The sequence below is a fragment of the Euphorbia lathyris genome, chromosome 6, assembly GCF_963576675.1.
Source record: "Euphorbia lathyris chromosome 6, ddEupLath1.1, whole genome shotgun sequence".
NCBI classification, from domain to species: domain Eukaryota; kingdom Viridiplantae; phylum Streptophyta; class Magnoliopsida; order Malpighiales; family Euphorbiaceae; genus Euphorbia; species Euphorbia lathyris.
The window spans coordinates 82,505,967-82,526,850 of record NC_088915.1 but is presented as its reverse complement, the minus strand read 5'-3'; the positions used below and the strand labels follow the sequence as shown (position 1 = coordinate 82,526,850).

The 20,884-nt window shown below is 30.2% G+C and overlaps 1 protein-coding gene across 1 annotated transcript; it reads right to left on the bottom strand.

The window, feature by feature from the left end:
- Positions 1 to 575: 575 nt before the first annotated feature.
- Positions 576 to 2,399, bottom strand: LOC136234170 (polyubiquitin). The gene is made up of 2 exons (XM_066023951.1): positions 2,242 to 2,399; positions 576 to 2,125 (listed from the first exon to the last, which is right to left on the bottom strand). Exon 2 carries the CDS (start codon positions 2,123 to 2,125, stop codon positions 752 to 754), a length of 1,374 nt encoding a protein of 457 aa, XP_065880023.1. The 5' UTR covers positions 2,242 to 2,399; the 3' UTR covers positions 576 to 751.
- Positions 2,400 to 20,884: the final 18,485 nt, after the last annotated feature.

Here is a 20,884-nt window from a genome sequence, read left to right as displayed (position 1 = left end):
CACAATTTAGTGAAATAAATCGTATCTTTTTCACATGGGTTGGTCTCTGCCATTGATACAAGCATGGAGGTCATAATTTAATGAAATAAATCCTATCTTCTTCAGATGGATTGAAATCCATTGATATAAGCATGGAAGGTCACAATTTAATGAAATAAATCCTATCTTTTTCAGATGGGTTGGTCTTTTCCGAGATAATTTTGAGATCACCCCTTCAATGCAAAAATCAGTACTCACAGATGGGTTGATCTCTGTCATTGACATTAGGTGGGGGTGGCCTCTTCCACTATGGGTTGGTCTTTCAGATTGGCCTGAAAGAATCACAGAAAGAGACGTGAACAAGCAACTACAGAAATAGATGATTCAGGGGAAAGACTGAAAATTACAATTATAATAAATTCATGGGATGATAATCAGGAACGTGTTGAACACAGAAATTAGGCACTCGATGAATTATGTAATTGCTGAACTAATTAATAGACATGAACAAGATCAAGCAAACTCCAAACATTGATGATTCAGGGTAATGACAGTAATTAGAATGAATCCATATGTAAATTATCAGAAACGATATGTAGAACACAGAAATTCGGTACTCGGTACTTGATTTATTGAAATAAAAGATTAACAACTTTGTTCACAAGGCCTTCACAGGGCCAAACACAAACACTTCTCAAGGAAATTAAAGAACATAATAGAACATAAACACAGCCATTGAAGCTGTCACAAGCACCACCGATAACAATTCGGTCTAGTTTCCACCACGCAGACGGAGGACAAGGTGAAGGGTTGATTCTTTCTGGATATTATAATCAGCTAAAGTCCTTCCATCCTCTAGCTGCTTCCCTGCAAAGATAAGTCTCTGTTGATCTGGGGGTATACCTTCCTTGTCCTGAATCTTCGCCTTGACATTATCAATGGTGTCACTGCTCTCAACCTCCAGAGTGATGGTTTTTCCAGTCAAGGTCTTCACGAAGATCTGCATTCCTCCACGGAGGCGGAGGACAAGGTGGAGTGTGGACTCCTTCTGAATGTTATAATCGGCCAAGGTACGACCGTCCTCCAACTGCTTTCCCGCAAAGATCAACCTCTGCTGGTCTGGGGGAATTCCTTCCTTGTCCTGGATCTTCGCCTTGACGTTGTCAATTGTGTCGCTGCTCTCCACCTCGAGGGTTATTGTCTTTCCGGTCAAGGTCTTCACGAAGATCTGCATACCACCACGGAGGCGGAGGACAAGGTGGAGCGTGGACTCCTTCTGGATGTTGTAATCGGCCAAAGTACGGCCGTCCTCAAGCTGCTTTCCGGCAAAGATCAACCTCTGCTGGTCTGGGGGAATTCCTTCCTTGTCCTGGATCTTCGCTTTGACGTTGTCAATTGTGTCACTGCTCTCCACCTCGAGGGTAATTGTCTTTCCGGTCAAGGTCTTGACGAAGATCTGCATACCACCACGGAGACGGAGGACAAGATGGAGGGTGGACTCCTTCTGGATGTTGTAATCGGCCAAAGTACGGCCGTCCTCAAGCTGCTTTCCAGCGAAGATCAGCCTCTGCTGGTCTGGGGGAATTCCTTCCTTGTCCTGGATCTTAGCCTTGACGTTATCGATGGTGTCGCTGCTCTCAACCTCGAGGGTAATTGTCTTGCCGGTCAAGGTCTTGACAAAGATCTGCATACCACCACGGAGGCGGAGGACAAGGTGGAGTGTGGACTCCTTCTGGATGTTGTAATCGGCCAAGGTACGGCCGTCCTCAAGCTGCTTTCCGGCGAAGATCAGCCTCTGCTGGTCTGGGGGAATTCCTTCCTTATCCTGGATCTTAGCCTTGACGTTGTCGATGGTGTCGCTGCTCTCAACTTCGAGAGTGATGGTTTTTCCGGTCAAGGTCTTGACAAAGATCTGCATACCACCACGGAGACGGAGCACAAGATGGAGGGTGGACTCCTTCTGGATATTGTAATCGGCCAAGGTACGGCCGTCCTCCAGCTGCTTCCCGGCGAAGATCAGCCTCTGCTGGTCTGGGGGAATTCCTTCCTTATCCTGGATCTTTGCCTTGACATTATCGATGGTGTCGCTGCTCTCAACCTCGAGAGTGATGGTCTTTCCGGTTAGGGTTTTCACGAAGATCTGCATCTGTAAATCAGAACAAAACACAACAACGCAATTAAGCAAAAATCCAAATCTAACAAACAAAACACAGAATCAAAATCAGAAAACAAAGAACTCAGAAAACCCTAAAAACATCATACCTTGAAAGAAGTATTTGAATGATTCTGAAACTTCACAGAGAAAGGAGAAAGAATAACAATGGTGGAAGGGATGGGGATTTTGGGTCTGATTTATAGGAGGAAATAGCCGACTTCGTCACGGCAAATGATAGAGCCGAGCAATTGTAATACGACACGTGTCCATATGACGTGTCGTCTGCAAGTTGGCATGGAGAAAACGATAGCCTTGCCGTTTGGAAATGGGAATCCGATGATTTATGTAGGGCCCGTTTCTTCGTTACAAAGTTAACGTTTATTTAGACGGAGTTTACACGGAAGAAAATGATAATGACATCTTTGAAACTTGAAAGCTACCTTGTTTGGTACGGGGAAATTGTTTATTTCACAAATTAATGGCTCAATTCATTATTGGTAGCCCCATATGTTTTTTAAGTGATGTCAACATTATACCAACTCAATAATAATTTTAAGGTAAATAATATATACAACCTTGAAGGTATATACAACCTTGAAGGTTTGAAGGTTGTATATAATCATTAATTTTCCACATGTTTTTAATAAAATAAAATAAAAAATTTAATTCTAAATCATTTATTTGTATTGAAAATATAATTGATTTACTAGTTTTTATAAATATTTCATAAAGTATTAATAAATTTTATTATAAAATTATCTTGAAAATCTAAATTAGTACTAATAATATAGTAATTAATGAATTTTTATTTACAACCATTAGAACTGTAAGTATCAAGACCCTAATTTTAATTATTATTAAAAGTTAAAATCGCTCCTAAAATCAGCAATTAATTGAAGTTTGATAAATTAATTTAAATCAATCTTTTTTTTTTTTGTAGAAAATGAAAGAAAAGCAAAACAAAACAAGCAACTACACCGGGATTAGCCTAGAAAAGCTAACCTCAATCCTATCCTCTAAAAGAAGAGGAGAAAAAGCGATAGGGAAAACGGTAAGTATAGAAACACCTAATACTTAAAATTAATTATCAAGTTTTACCAACTCTCGAATTAAATTAATACTTTGGACTAAATTAAATGTATCAACTAACTTTTAAAACTTCCGAACTAAATTGATACTCAAATTTTAATTTAGACTAAATTAAACATATCTACTAATTTTTTGGAACTATTTTGATCTTTAATTCAATTTAAATAAGAGATAATTTACAAAAACATCTTTAACTACTAATTTTTGGAAACTATTTTGATCTTTAATTCAATTTAAATAAGAGATAATTTACAAAAATACCTTTAACGTTTATAGATAGAAGCAATTTTACTTCTGATATCTTAAATTATGCAATTTTACTCCTAACGTTGGTAACCAATAGCAATTTTATCCATAATATTGACAAATTTGGTCAATTTCAAACATTATTATAAAACACGGATATTTTATTCTGCACCAATTGCATATCTTGTTTTTTAAAAAATGATTTCACATTTCATGTGATTTTATAATAGAACTAAAGATCAATATTTATAAATTCGGTGAAATATTTTGAATTTTTTTTGTCTATCTCGTACAAAAAAAAAATTATAGTTTTTAATTTTTTTAAAAAATATTTTTAGTCTAATCATATGTTTATGATATGCGAGTAATAAGATGACTTACATATGAAGTATATATGACAAGGTTCATGACTATGAAACAGTTTGATTAATTATTTCTCAAATTGATCTGGCAGCATTAGGGGTGAAATTGATCTTGGATGCCAATGTTAGGGGTAAAATTACACCATTTAGACATTACGGATAAATTTACTCCAAACTGTAAATGTTAGGGATATTTTTGAACCTTATCTCTTTAAATAATTATAATTGTTGGCTACCACTTTGTTTGGAAAGAGGTTTTTTAAAGCAAGATAAAGTAAGGTAAATGTTCAAAGTTTTTTTTTTTTTTTAGAGAAATGTACAAAGTATAATTAAGAGGAAAAATAAATGAAGATGGGTGATGATAACATTTGAACAATTTTAATTACATCTCAAATCGAAGATTTTTTTTTTGGTTAACCATCTCAAATCGAAGATGATGTATGATATGTTAAAAAAATCAATATTATCTTCATTTTTATATTTTACGAGAATTTTATCTGAGCTTCACTTCGGGAAGAAAAGTATAAAAAAAAGAAAAAGAAAGTAAAGAGTTTTATTTTATTTAATTAAAAGGACGAAAACAAACTATTCATTTTCGAAAACAACATGCTTAATGCCCTTTATAAGTGTGTTAATAGTTTTTTTACAAGTCAATATAACATTGCATCTTCCCAAATATAGTAAAACTGATAGACTGTTGTTGTGTTCCCCTAAGGTGGTTTCATAATAAGCTCGATGTTCAGTTGTTTTGGAATAATTGTAAGCAACAATATCAAATTTATAACGTTTTTTTTAGTGTTTTGATAACCTTGCAAGCAGCTTTCAGAGCCTCATCGTAGTTATTTGTTTTGTCGGCAGTTAGATCAAAGACATGTCCTTCACCTTGTTTGGTCCTATAAATAAAAGACGTGTGATAAATGTAGCTAATGGGCACAAAGTTATCAGCAAATTCGTCATTTGGATCATCAAGAGTGATGTAATTACTAGGGCTAAAGATAAGTCTATAGCAAAAGCGTGTAGTATGTTTTTGCAACTATATGTGATAGTTGGCATCTGTGTTTTTTTGGTAGACAAAGACATGGAAAAAAGAATAGAAAAAAATAAAGTGAGAAGTGTTGAAAAAGTATTGTCTAACTAATAAATAATGGCCCTATTTGGGAATTAGCTGTTAGCTGTTAGCTGATTACATTAGCTGTTAGCTGTTAGCTGATTACATTAGCTGATTTGACTAGCTGTTTGTGTAGACCTGTTTGATAAAAATTAGCTGATTGGTAATAGCGGTTTGTGCAAAAAGACGAATAAGAGCATTAATTTTGGCGCATGAGAAGAGGGAGTCTATCTATTAGGGTTAAAGAAGTCCATTAATTTTAATATTGCAAAACGCTAATTGAAAAAGCTCATTTTAAGAGCCTTTTCTAAATTAGCGTTTTCATCCCAAAACTCTCTCCCAAACCTCTCTCCACCAAACACTCCAATTAGCGGTTTTAGTGGTCAAACCTCTAAAGTTGGTCAAAACCGCTCTTTTTATCCCAAAACGCTCTTTACCAAACAGGGCCAATAACTAAGCATACTAATAAGTTCAAATACACACTACCAATTACAACAAATAAACTAGAGAAAATTTTAAAATAGCCTATGGATTTGTGGATTGAAACACGTTGGTTGCGTTGTCCTTTAAAAGGAAACAGCGCATCTACACTGAGTAATAATCAACCACGTCCCTCTCGTAAGATATTCTAACCCGTTGAAATTCTTGTGTACGGTTAAGAATTTTCCAAATCGATATTTCTTAATGCCCCAAATAATAATTATTAATGAAGAACACTATAGAACATAGATGAAAAAGCAATTTTTGTGGATATAACTTGCAAAATAATTGTTTAATGTAATGAACTCAGTAGCAAAATGAAGGAGTTTGAAAATTGGATTAATGATTCTCATGATTATGAGAGCGAGGAGCGTGCATTTGGAGTCCAGTACTTTGATTGGTCCATGTGTCCTTCGCAAATGTACTCTTAAGGTTGCCTTCGGTAATATGAAGATGACCTAAAGTCAATGCTTCGGTCGATATCGTCATTCTTCTTTTCCTTGCACTGTCCAGGATCCATCTGAATTCTTTATGTTGTATTGGGCCTTCTTGAGATCAGGCCAAATAACTTAATACGATAGCAATGCTAATAACTAATTTTGCTATTGTCTTTTTTTATGAATCAAGTTTAATTATTTTTTTAAATACAACTTTACGTAAATTAAATCCAACTTTATGTAAATTATGTTTAAAAATAAATCATTTACGTAAATTACAAATGATTTACGTAAAACTCGATTTTTAATAAGTTGGTGGATTTTATTTTCCTAAAATAACAACTTTACATAAATTTAGTTAAATTTTACGTAAAGTTCAAAGGTTCTACATAAAACTCTATTTATAAAGTTTTGTGTTTTTTTTATGAAATAACCACTTTACATAAATTTCATCCAATTGCACGTAAATTATAAACTTTACGTAAAATAAAACTTTACGTAAATTATGTATAAAAATAACGGATTTGCGTAAAGTTCAAAAGTTTTACGTAACACACTATTTTTCACAAAGTTGGTGGGTTTTTTTATCTAAAATGAACTTTACGTAAATTAATTCCAACTTTACCTTTATTTTGTCTAAAAAAAACGACTTATGTAAAGTTCAAAGTTTTTTTCAGAGTTAATTTGTTTTTTAAATACAACTTTACCTTTGAACTTACGTAAAGTTTAAATTTTTTAAGTAAAACTCTATTTTTCAAAAAAAATGTAATCTTTGTTGTAAATTAACAATTTTATGTAAATTAAGTCAAACTTTACGTAAATTAAGTCGAACTTTATGTAAATTATGTTTAAAGATAAAAGATTCACGTAAAGTTCAAAGGTTTTATGTAAAATTATATTTTTCAAAAAAATTGTGAGTTTTTTAATAAATTAACAATTTTACATAAATTATGTGTAAAATAAAGGATTTACGTAAAATTCAAAGTTTTTACGTAAAACTCTAATTTTCACAATGCATATATGTGTTTTTTTGTTTTTTGTTTTTTTTTTTTTTGTAAAATAACAACTTTACACAAATTAAGTCAAACTGTACATAAATTATGTCTAAAAATAAAAAAAAATACATAAAATTCAAAGGTTTTAGTTTTTTTAAAAGGTTTATGGATTTATTTTGCAAATTAACAATTTTATGTCATTTTAGTCTACTTTTATGTAAATTATGTCTAAAATTAAATGATTTACGTAAAACTCTAATTTTCACAAAGTTTGTGGTTTTTTTGTACAATAATAACTTTACATAAATTAAGTTAAACTTTACGTAAATTATGTCTAAAAACAAAAGATTTATGTAAAGTTCAAAGGTTTTACGTAAAACTCGATTTTTCACAAAGTTTGTGGATTTTTTTATAAACTAGCAAGTTTATGTAAATTTAGTCAAACTGTATGTAAATTATTTCTAAAAATAAAGAATTTATGTAAAGTTCAAAGGTTTTAAGTAAAACTCGTTTTTTGTAAAGTTTTTCAATTTTTTTTTGTAAAATATAACTTTACATAAATTTAATCTAAAAATTATGGATTTATGTAAAGTTCAAAGGTTTTACATAAAACTTGATTTTTCATTGTAAGTTGATGAGTTTATTTAGTAAAATAACAACTTTACATAAATTAAGTCTAACTTTATGTAAATTATGTCTAAAATTTAAAGATCTACGTAAAGTTCAAACGTGTTACGTAAAACTCTATTTTTTTTCACAAAGTTTGTGGTTTATTTTGTGAAATAATAACTTTACAAACAATCTTGGTATAACATTCCAAAATAACATGTTGCAGGATAAGGGATAGTACCCACCTGATACTATCACGAAAGAGCAGTAACTTTAGCTAATCTATTATATATATAAAGTATGGAACAAAAGTAACACTTGTCACGAGAATGAGTTCTTATATTAAGTACCCGGTCTTTCATGTCACTCGGAATACCTCCAATTCATATTTGGACACGTATAGTGTGACCCCTCGTAATAATTAAAATAGTGGGTCTCTTATAATATATGTGGATCCGTGTTATATGTGTCAAAATATGTATGAGAGGTCCTCCATTTGACATGGAAAACCGGGTGCTTCTAATAATTTGCCCACAAGAATAGAGTACCTCCTAATTTATGTGGCACAATATGAGAGTAAAAAGTTGACGTATCATTTTGTTGGAATTTTGAATTTTTTATATTTATTTAATTTAAATATTTCTTTTATTCCGCACTAACAGATGCCCAATTCAAAATCAAATTCCTCCCTATCCCTGTTTTTTTGGCAATTTAACAGCTCCCAAATCCCATCCTTTTATATATGTTACCCTCTTTCACGCGATAAACCCCTACCTATTTCAAATTCTAACCTGTTAGGCCTCTCTCACACACATATAAAATCATCAAAATTCGACCAGCTAGAGGAATACACCGCAATTGAGGAAGGATAGAATGGAAAATAGTGAGGAGGAAGAATAAGAGCTAGCTAACATATACATGGAGTAGAGAAACCATGCGTAGAGTGATGAAGATAGTGAGTACCAAACTTTCTCAAAGAGACCTAATCTCTCTTCTACTTGTCAGATCTTGGCTTCACCACACTTTCATCTCTCACCCTCCTCTCTGGATGGTATTTTTATTTTCTGTCTTTTTTATTTTGCTCATCAATTTTTACTTTGAATAGTTTCCATAATTTGTGTTCCTTTTTCCCTTTAATTAAGGTCCTTGTCTTTCGTGAGATGAATAAGGCTGGAGATATACTTATAGCAGCTCTTTCACTAGTAATCATGGTAATTTCTTTTTGTGTTTTTTTGTTCTTTTTTCAAATGGCTAAATGATTTGATATTCGATGCTATTTTTGCGATATAATCAATTGGAAATATGTAGATTGAGTTTTTGGTAGAACTTAATTGATGGTATTTTAATAATATATGTTCGATTTGCAAATAGTGTACTTCTGATTTTTTTGCAGTCAAGATACCATAATTTGAAGCATATCAACCTTGAATTTGCACAAGATATTGAAGACATTCATTTAGAAGTCATTGGAAGCAAGGTATGTGTGAATTTGATTAGGTTGACAAATTAGATTCTCCATTACTTCATAAATTAAATTTAAAATATCAAGTGAATTCAGGATCATTGGAGTCTTTCATTTTATACATTAAGGTTTAATTCATGTGAGATTCAGAGGAAAGATAAATGTCTATAAGAAATGGTATAAGTATCATTTCGATAACTAATTCTAAGAGGCCTTTTTGTGAGTTGTGAAACTTTCAATAAGCGTATTGAACAAACAAACTTCCAATCCAGATGTTCTCTCTTTTTCAAATCCCTTTCATTATCATGTTTTTTTTTATCCTAACTTCTCTTTATTTGCTATGCCTAAATCCTCTTCACTGTTTGTTGTTTAGCATTTTCTTTTCCTGTTTTCATGATGTTCTTCTTCTTTCAATGAATCTCCAAGGTTAGTTTGTTTTTACCCATATATTGTGTTTTTTTGGTTATTTTTAATTTGTGTTTTGATTTTTTTTCTCTTACTTCTATTTTTGCATTTGAATCGAATGGACTTGTCCCTTGCGATTCTCGGACTTCCTCTGCAGCGTCACCATTTATCCGGTAATTTGGTTGGATTAGGATTTTCTCTTGCATTTCTTGGGCTTTTTCTGTTTTTATTTTCAAATTGCTAAAAATGATTTGATATACGATGCTATTTTTTGTGATATAATCAATTGGAGAAATGTAGATTGCACTTTTGGTAGAAGTTAATTGATGATATTTTTCTACTATATGCTTGATTGACAAATAGTCTACTTTTAGTCTTTTGTCAGCCACTAGAATGTTCAGTTAGTAAACTTTGTAGTGGCTGAGACTGGGTGGTTGAGTAAGAGAAAGAGAAAGAATATGAGATTTTTCTGAAGACAAGTTTGTTGCTAAAGTTAAGATGATGATTGTGGTGAGCAGAGATCATGTACAATAATATAAACACTCCAAATGGTAATTCTTTAGAATTTCGAAAGTACTGATATTTTGTCATTGGATGTTCATATTATCCCGAGGTTGAAGCTGTTATAGAACAAATAATTGAAGAGGCTAGGACAAGAGAGATTGGAGATGGAAATATTTTCGGTAGTAAATATATGATTGAGCATATTGGGATCCTTTGAAACATGTTTAAGAGTCTATACAAAATTCATTTGCAAGACTCCAACTTACTAAGACTTGTCCGCATCATCTAAATGAATTTATAGGTAAATAAAAAGTAGCTTATTTTGGTTTAGTTGTGAGTTGGTACTAATTGGGGGAATTGGTGTTATGGTTGTAATATTTGGTATTTATACTTCTGGTTTGCAAATTGTTGGGAATTTGTAATTCTAGAGCTATCAATTCAAATTGTTAATACTAATTGGCAACATGGTAGTACATTTTATGGTTAAGTACATGGTTAAATTTTGTGGTCACTGAAGTTTGGTTTCAAAAAGTTCATTCAAGGTTCTTTTTTAATAGAATCATTAAATTTTTCTTTTTCTTTTTTATTTCAATAAATTGATTCCGATCAATTCAGATAAAAAAAGGCATTGTAATAGCAATATGACAATCAATTCAGATAAAAAAAGACATTGTAATAGCAACATGACAATCACGTTGAAAAGTATTAATTTTAATTATAATATTGTGGTAACGTGATAACGAAAAAATTATACTACATCCGTTTCATATTACATGTCTTTCTAGAGATGTTTTTTTTGTCACATCCGTATCCTTAATTTTAATTATTATACCCTAATATTATGTTACATTACATTTATTTATTGATTGGAGAGTTAATTGAGTATTATGGATACAGTTTGGAAGCTAATTTCATGCTTTGAGTATAAAATTAAAAGTTTAGGGTAAGTTTTAAAAGAAGTTAAAATTTAGAGGGACCAAAAGAGAGATTGTCCCTTATTGGGAACACAAATCTCACAATTCAATATGTGAATTTCGTGCATAGTGATCAGGTGCATATTCTATTAGCAAACCCATCTCATCTTCTCATCTTCTCCATCTTTGTTCTTCAAACACCCAAAACCACCAATGTTTGATCATACCATGATATCTAGAGATTGCACCGTCAGATCGAGCTGATTGTTTTACAGTAGGTTCTAGACATCCTAATACACATTTTGGTCGGTGTGATTTTGATTTGGAGATTGCTACATAGGGTTCGACCTAGGCAGATTATGGTGGTGGATTTGAGGTTTTAATGTGTTTTTCTCTCAATTAGTGCTAAAGTAAGTAATTATCAACTACCCTTTAAAGTTTTTATGTATATATATGTATATATAACTCTATATTTTTCAGAAAAATTAGATTTTTGTTGTGATTTTTGACATGCATTTGATTAGTTGGAGTTTTTATGATTTAGTTTTTAACATGAGCTTAAAGTTAGGTTCAATTGATTATATATGTATTTGCATGTCAATTTCAACATATAATATATGTTTATGTATACATGATTTGAGTTTGGTTTTGATGAACTTAGTATATTTGATTAATATTTGTGTAAGATTTGATATTTTGAAGAGTTAAAATTCAAAGAAAAGTTTATTGAGAAACTTTATTGATAATTGATTTATGAATAAGGGTATATTTATATATTAAGTGATTTTCTATAAATTTATTTCTCAAAGTAAATTTTAGTTTTAATTAAAGATTGTTAAAGTTGCAATTTTGATGAATTTATGATTTATTGAAATAAAGTATATTTTTAAATTATTTATTGATGATTTTAGTACAATAATGATTTATGATGGAATATTTTGGAAATTGATTGAGTAAAGGTGTTGATAAAACTTTATGATGTTTGTTTATGAGTTATATATATATATATATATATATATATATATATATATATATATATATATTTCTGTTTTTAAATTATATTATGAAATTATAATAATTTTAGTATCCATCAAGAGTAATCCGGATAGGTGGCTTTAATTAAAGTCCGTATTTAGTGAGAAATACGGCTTGTGTACACAGTTAAGACCTAATAGGGCATGGCAAAGAAGTGTTGAGTAAGACCATGCAGGGTTAGACAAAATTATGAGATATCTCGATTCTATTATATTGTGGGGATTGATACATACGGGGATTATCTCTCGGATGGATACGTTTTGCGAAATATTTATTGATATACGATTTGTGAAGTAATTATTGACATACGATTTGTGAGGTATCTATTGAGATACAGTTGATGGAGCTTTTATTAAGATATAGTTTATGAAGTATTTATCGATATACAGTTTATGAAATATTTATCGAAATACGATTTATGAAGTATTTATTGATTTACGGTTGATTTGAGTAAATGGTTAATTACGAACCTATTTATTTTGTATAGTTGAGATTTTAAACAAATAAAATATATGTAGCTATTTTGGATATGAGTTTTATATTAAGTGTTTTAATACAGTGATTTACGTTTTGACTATGTGTGGTATTTTGAGAAATGATAGCAAACTTATGATATTTGAAAATGCATATTTGGTTAAAAGTACAACTTTGAGTATTTTATTATGGTTTAATCCATAAAGTGTTCATTTTTAAGGATATGATTTTATATGATGCATTTTGAAAATTAAAAAAAAAATATATAGCTATTTTGAGTATAAGTACTTTATGTAGTTGATAATTGTTTACTGAGATTTTTGTCTCACCGTTTTAAATGTTTTAATGTTTTTAGGTGAAAGTACATGATATAGAGAAGATTACCGACTGATTAGGCGAGGATTGGAAGTTATTGCCTATTGTTGGAATTATTATTAGAACCTTAGTATTTCAATTGTAATATGATGGAGAGTTGGTAAATATGTTGGAGCTTCTTGAAGGACTAATGTAGTAGGAATATGAGTTATTATTTCAGAATATATCAAAGAGAAATCTTGAAAATGTGAAACTTATGGTATTTGGGAAATTTTGGAGACTGTTAAGTGCCGATTGTGATCTTTTATTATCACGCCCGATGCCGATTAAGGTCGTCTAGGGTCGGGTGTGACAGTTTGGTATCAGAGCCTAGGTTAAACTCTTCAGACCTAAGGTTGATAGTAATTGAGGAATATGGATAATTAGTGATATATAGCTAAGAAATAGTTGATAGCAATTGAGGAATATGGATATTTGGTGATAGCTAAGAAATAATTTGAAAAATTTCGAGGATTGATTAAATAGCTAATGAGATGTAAAAATGAAATTTGATGGTTAGTAATATATAGGGTGTTTGAAAATTAGTAAATTAGTTGATATTTGGTGACATGGTTTACATACATGATCTTAAGTATGACTTGGAGTTGATATTGGAGAGTTTAATAGTTAGCTTACAACTATATATATTAGATGTGAAATAAGGCTAGAAGACTTTGAAATGACATAGGTTGGTCTTCTTAAGAATATAGGAAATTGAAGAAATGATAAATTGATAAATTGAAAATAATAGATATGAGATTGAGAAAGATACAACATGGAGATTTCAATTAATGGTTTTGGAGGTTGATTAATAATTTGGAGATTATAACATGAATTTAGTGTATTATAGAATATGAAGCTGAACAAATGAGATATGAAATTTGAGTTTACTGTTTTATTGGTGAACTCCATTGGGTTGAAGTTTAGAATGGATAAGAGTTATATATATAAATGATGTGTAGAGAAATACTAATGTTAGTGATCAATGATAAATAAAGTGAGAGAAAATCTTAGAGTTCATGATTTGATGATTAATACATGAAAATAAATATTGTTTGAGAAAATAATTAGGATATGAATGTTGAGGATAAAAAAAAAATTGATCTTAAACGCAATTAAGGATACATATATTGACATTTAAATTTATATAGTACTTTTATTATAGTCAAGTTATTTTTTTAGTTGAAGTTTGGAGGATTAGAATGTAAGTTTATATAAAGATCAAATTAAAAGCTTATAGGTCAATAAGAAAATTGGATGACATTATAAATTTTATTGACTTCTATATGTGTAAAGATATCATTTGGAGTTTGGAGAAGAAGAAGAAAAAACATTGATCATCGTAATTTAGGTACTATATATTCCTTGGTTATATGGTTTGGAGAAAAGATTGAAGTTTATTTGGTTGGATTAATGGTCTATATGGTGGTGAATATATATATATAAAAAAATATAGTATAGTAGTTCAATTGAATTTGAGGAGTTAAATGGAGAATTATAAGAGTGATATTGACATTAAGATTTTATGAAATGAGTTTTATTGATAGGAAATTGTATCATAATAATAAGGTTCATATTTGATTGATCGATGATGATTGATGTTAATAATGTGTATCATGATTGGAGTGAAAAATTATAGATACAAGTATTGTTATTATGGTAAAATAAGATTATATATTAATGCAAATCATTGATTCGGATTATTTGAAGTTTAAGAACAATATAATATCATAGATATTAGTGGTTCACAAGTGATTTTTTAGAAATCTACAGAACTTGGAGATAAGTGAAATATATTTGATATATATGAGTGAAATCAATTGTGATTTAAATTTATTAAAGTGGGATTTGGTTTAATTTTAGGAAGATACAAATATAAAGTGTATCATATTATATAAAATTGAATATATGATATTTGCAGTTTTATTGTGGATACATTGGTGATGGAATTAACTGGATTGAAAGTTAGAGTTACTTAGAGTTATATATAAATGATTGATACAGAGATGTCAATGATGATCAATGATAAAGGATGTGAGATGAAATATTAGAGTTTATGGTTCGATAATTATTATGAGAAATCTTGGTGATTCGAAATAACTTCATGATCGTGAAAACAGTTTCGGAAGAAAATTAAGATATACTAGAGAATATGAATTTCGAGGACGAAATTCTTTAAGGTGGGGAGAATTGTCACATCCGTATCCTTAATTTTAATTATTATACCCTAATATTATGTTACATTATATTTATTTATTGATTGGAGAGTTAATTGAGTATTATGGATATAGTTTGGAAGCTAATTTCATGATTTGAGTATAAAATTAAAAGTTTAGGGTAAGTTTTAAAAGAAATTAAAGTTTAGAGGGACCAAAAGAGAGATTGTCCCTTATTGGGAACACAAATCTCACAATTCAATATGTGAATTTCGTGCATAGTGATCAGGTGCATATTCTATTAGCAAACCCATCTCATCTTCTCCATCTTTGTTCTTCAAACACCCAAAACCACTAATGTTTGATCATACCATTATATCTAGAGATTGCACCGTCGGATCGAGCTGATTTTTTTATAGTAGGTTCTAGACATCCTAATACACACTGTGCTCGGTGTGATTTTGATTTGGAGATTGCTACATAGGTTCTAGACATCGGGCTGATTTTTTTACAGTAGGTTATAGACATCCTAATACACACCGGGTACCTACTGTAAAAAATTCGAACCCTATGTAGCAATCTCCAAATCAAAATCACACCGACCACAATGTGTATTAGGATGTCTAGAACCTACTGTAAAAAAATCAGCTTGATCCGACGGTGCAATATCTAGATATCATGGTATGATCAAACATTGGTGGTTTTGGGTGTTTGAAGAACAAAGATGGAGAAGATGAGATGAGTTTGCTAATAGAATATGCACCTGATCACTATGCACGAAATTCACATATTGAATTGTGAGATTTGTGTTCCCAATAAGGGACAATCTCTCTTTTGGTCCCTCTAAACTTTAACTTCTTTTAAAACTTACCCTAAACTTTTAATTTTACACTCAAAGCATGAAATTAGCTTCCAAACTATATCCATAATACTCAATTAACTCTCCAATCAATAAATAAATATAATGTAACATAATATTAGGGTATAATAATTAAAATTAAGGATACGGATGTGACATTTTTATATCATATTACATGTCATTTTATATGATCAGTACACATTAAGTCATCTTTTTTTTCTGTTATAAAGCGCGGGTTTACGGAAATTAATTAGAATAATGGACTTATTATAGAATATATAAATATTAGAATCAATAAATAATGGGAAACAATGTCTTTTTTTCAATATCCTTAATATCTATACAACTCTCTAAAGAGACATGTAATATGAAACGGAGAGAGTATCTTTTATTCACTTAATTCAATTATTTGAAATTGCTATTTGACGGTTCTTCAACAAAAAAATTGCTATTTATGGTATATGATTCCAAAAGGTTTTACTATTTTCAAAAGAGTAAAATATTTTTTTTTCATTTTTTTCATATCTATTTTTATGTTGACTAGGGTATTGTTTGATAAAGCACTTAATTACTTAAATTAAAATATTCAGCACTTATTTAATTTAAGTGCGTTTGATAACGATTGTTTCTCCACCACTTAAATTAGTTAATTAAGTTAAAAATCACTTATTTTGGTAAATCAAAATATTTAACTTAACATTTTAAGTTAAACATTATCAATTAATATTTTTATAAAAGTTATATCATTCAATACTTTCAGCACTTATAATATTCATCCTTTGAAATTTAGTACTTATTTTTTCAACACTTAATTTTCAGTTTTATCAAACAACACCTAACTTAAAATATTCCTTTAATTTTTTTTTTAACAAACAAACACCAAAAAATCAGGAAAATATTTTTTTGTACAATATTTTCCGACAAACAAACGAGATCTAAAAATACTAAAGAGTGTCTTAAAGCTTCATAGACCGCCTTATAACAACCCCAACATCACATTTGTTTTCCTCTTTAAAAGATCAAAGCAACAATATTACCCTTAATAGTACTTCCAATAGATTTATTTCATAGGACAATGATTTTTTCTACAAACCCAGCTTGCTTTACCAACGTAACTACAAAGCGTAGTACTCAATATTGACATAATGATGGAGGCAAATAATAGGCAATGAGAAATATTTATCTTTTAATTTACAAAAAAAAAAAAGAAGAAGAAATATTTATCTTTAATTTGATATGAAAGGAGAAAAAAAGACAATATGGCCATAAAGTGATGTTATTGGAAGGTGATTTACAACTAATTTTGAAGAGTATTTAGTTGTTTCACACTAAAATTGAAATTGATTTGAGATTACTCTGATTTTATATTATTTATTTATATTTTCTATATTTTTTCCTAAAGTTTTGTATCAGATATTTTTTATTTATTTAAAATTAAATTCACTTATTTTTTAAATCAATTTACTAAACTTTAATGTTTTTATATTAAATTTGTTTTAACACTTTTAAATTTACATAGACATATCATATTTAAAATTTATCAGATTTTAGGGGTGTTTGGTTGCTCATTTTCATGTTCCTGTTTGCATTTTCACTTCAAAAGGGAGAGTTTTAGGTGCTTAGTTAGTGACATCTTGTTTGCTTTTTACACCTGAAAAGCAACATTAAGTGTTTGGTTAGTGACATTCTATTTGCTTTTTACACCTAAAAAACAACATTTTACAAAATTAGAGAATCACTGCTTTTTGAAAAAACAGTTTTTTCCAACAGCAAATATCAAACCGTAACAGCTAACAGCAAATAGCAACAACTAACAGTAGGTAAAACAAACAGACTCTTAGGTCCTGTTTGTTTGGGGGAAAATATTCTGCAGGAAAATATTTTCCTAATTTTCCAGTATTTGTTTGGGTAGGAAAATAAGTCAAAGAAAAATAAGTGGCAAGTCAATGGAAAATGAAGGAAGAAATAAAGGAAAATGTTTTACCATTTTCAAAAGGGTAACACATTTTTCCCAAAACATACACGTTTATAGAAAAATGGGAAAAACGTTAAAAAATATAAAAATACAAAAATATGAAACACGAAAAAACATGAATAACGTGAAAACGTTACAAAACACGAGAATATGAAAAAAAACCCGTAAAACATGAAAAGGTGAACAAACATGAAAAACACAAAAACGCAAAAAAAAAACACTTGAAAAAGTACAAAACATGAACAACGCGAAAAAGTGAGAAAACGCGAATTATACAAAAACGTGAAAAAATATGAAAAACACGAAAACGCGAAAAAATGCTAAAACAAAAAAATGTGACAATAAGTGAAAAACGCGATAAACATGAAAAGACGAAAAATGCAAATAAAACACGAAAACGTAAAAAAACACAAAAACATGAAAAATACGAAAAACGTAAAAAAACACAAAAACATGAAAAATATGAAAAACATGAAAACGTGAATAACACGAAAAAGTAACAAAGTGAGAAAAATAAAAAACGCGAAAAAAAAGAAAACGTGAAAAAAGAAAAAACCGAAAAACTAAAAGTGAAAACATGAAAAAATGCAAAAAAACACAATAACGTTAATAACACGAGAAAACGTACAAAAAATGCCGAAAATGTGAAAAACCATTTTTCGTGTTTTTAACATTAACTTTTTTTCACATTTTTGTGTTTTTCCACTTTTTTTTCCATGTTTTTAATAAATATTTTTTGTGTTTTTTCACGTTTTTAGTGGTTGAAAAATATTTTCTAGTGTTGTTTCCAAGCACAAAAAAATATTTTATTTTCCTGCATAAAATTTTTCAGAACACAATATTTTCCCCCAAACAAACGGGACTTTAATGTCCTTATTTACTAGCGTGACATGAAACGAGGGCATCATTTCAACTTTGAAATCTACCAAATTAAAAACAAGGATGATATAAAATATAAACTTACATATCAAATAACAAAATATAATCAGTTTAGATATAACAATTATATATTAAATTTATTTGTATTTTTTTTTGAACTAAAATTTATTTGTATTTTTCATAATTATAATTATCATTATAATTTAATTTAATTAATTTATTTGAATTCCATCTGAGTTATATAATATATATATATATATATATATATATATATATATATATATATATATATATTTGGGATAATGCACGAAAATATTTTTAACGTTTACAGTCAGGAGTAAATTTATCCCTAACATCTAAAATAGTGCAATTTTACCCATAACGTTGACAGATAAGAGTAATTTTACCCCTAATATTGACAAGTTGGATAAATTTCAAACATTATTATAAAACACAAATATTTTGTTCCTTATGTTGAAACACCTTTCCACATGATTTTGATTTGACAAAATTATTTAAGTTAATCCACGATTAAGAGACAATTAAATTTAAGTGCTTTGATTTAATTGTACTAATGTGTTTGTTCAATGATTGGGTATAATTATAAATGAGAAAAGAAATAAAAAGTAAGACAGGACGAAGTCAGCATGAGCCATGGAAGCTGAGTAGAACACAACTCAGCATCATAGAAGAAAAGTCTTCTTCGGAACTAAAGCTTGCAGACGAAGCTGACCATGGAAGCTGAGTATAATGTAACTCAGTATCGTCAATATCAAAGATCGAAGGCAACGTCTAACATGTCAAGCTGAGTGTTCATCAGACAGTGCCAGTGATCCGTTTACTAAATGACAGATCTGCGTCAATTCAGAAGCCTTGGAATCATGCAAATAGACGGTTTCGAGACGCATGGGTCAACTGGCCGTTAGCTAAAAGATGAAATTGGCGCTAGAAGACGAACCTGTCGGAAGAAGACAACCCTGACGCCTACTAATTTCAGACGACAGGATTGGCCTGCAATATCTGTGTGCTGACCAGTGAATGACGCAAGGAGCCGTTTGGATTCAACGGATACATCCGAATTCAAATGATTGTGGCATCAGAAATTCACTATAAAAGGACAAGTCTAACTCTTAGATCCTTTGCCGAATTACAAAAAGAAAAAGAGCATACATACAAAGCACATTCAAACAAGAAAAAAATCTTACACCAAATTTCTATCTCTGTGTAAAAGCTATATTGAATTTGTATTCATCTAAAGTGTTCTTCATCTAAAAAGAACAAGTTTGTATCAATTGTATAAATTGAGAGAGTGGTGCTGAGTACTCGGTTTTAGTACTCAGCGGTAGAGAAAATCTAAGTGTTCGGTTATAGCGCTGAGTAGAGTTGAGTAGACGAATAGAGGAAGGTACTCTTGCATTCTCAACTGCTTGTAAACGGTTTGTGCTCTACCTTTAAAGAGCTCAGTATTGGATTGAAAAAGCCCGGAAGGATTCTAGGGACTGGACGTAGGCGGTGATGCCGAACCAGGATAAATCTGCTGAGTAATTTCTAACCCTTTCTCTCAATATATATGTATGTGTTGCTTGCTTAATTTACTCAGAATATAAATTGTATAAGCTGACACTGAATAATCAGAGTGCTGAGTTGGAAGCTGTCCTTAAGCGTTAATTCCCAACTCACAAGTAAAACGACTCTAGTCAGCCTTTGACTAAAGCTGTCCTACATCTCTCTCGGACGTGCTGACCAAAACTGAGTTAAGTAATTTAAAGAATTGATTAAGTCAGCATAATTAAGCGAAAAAGTTATATTAGTTCCTAACCCCCCTTGGAACTAATCACACGGGACCAACACCTTATTTTACACCAATTTAATACCAGTTCCTTAAAAAAAAGTTTTCTTATGTTTTGTGATTTAATAATAGAATTGAAAATTAATATTTATAAATCGGTGAAATATTTTATATTTTTTTTGTCCGACTTGTCTAACATACAAAATATTTTGTAATGTTTTTTTTTCAATTTTTTTGTACGTCTAATCATATGTTTATGATCTGTTATTAATGAGTAATAAAATGACTCATATGTGAAGGGTAGAATAGAAGATTCATGACCGATAATATATTTTGATGAATTATTTTTGAAATTGATCCAACTTATAATATTAGGATAAAATTGCTCTTAACTGTCAATATTAGGGATAAAGTTGCACTATTTTAGACATTAAAGTAAAATTGCTCTTCACGGTAAAGGTTAAACGTATTCATATTTCTATTTTTTAAAAATATGAGTTGCAACTCACAACCTCCTATCTCTGTCAGCCCGGCCCGGCCCAACTCGACCCGGACACCCAACCCAACAACATGAACAGATAGAGGGAACATCAAAATTGGAAAACAAAGAAGAGAGAA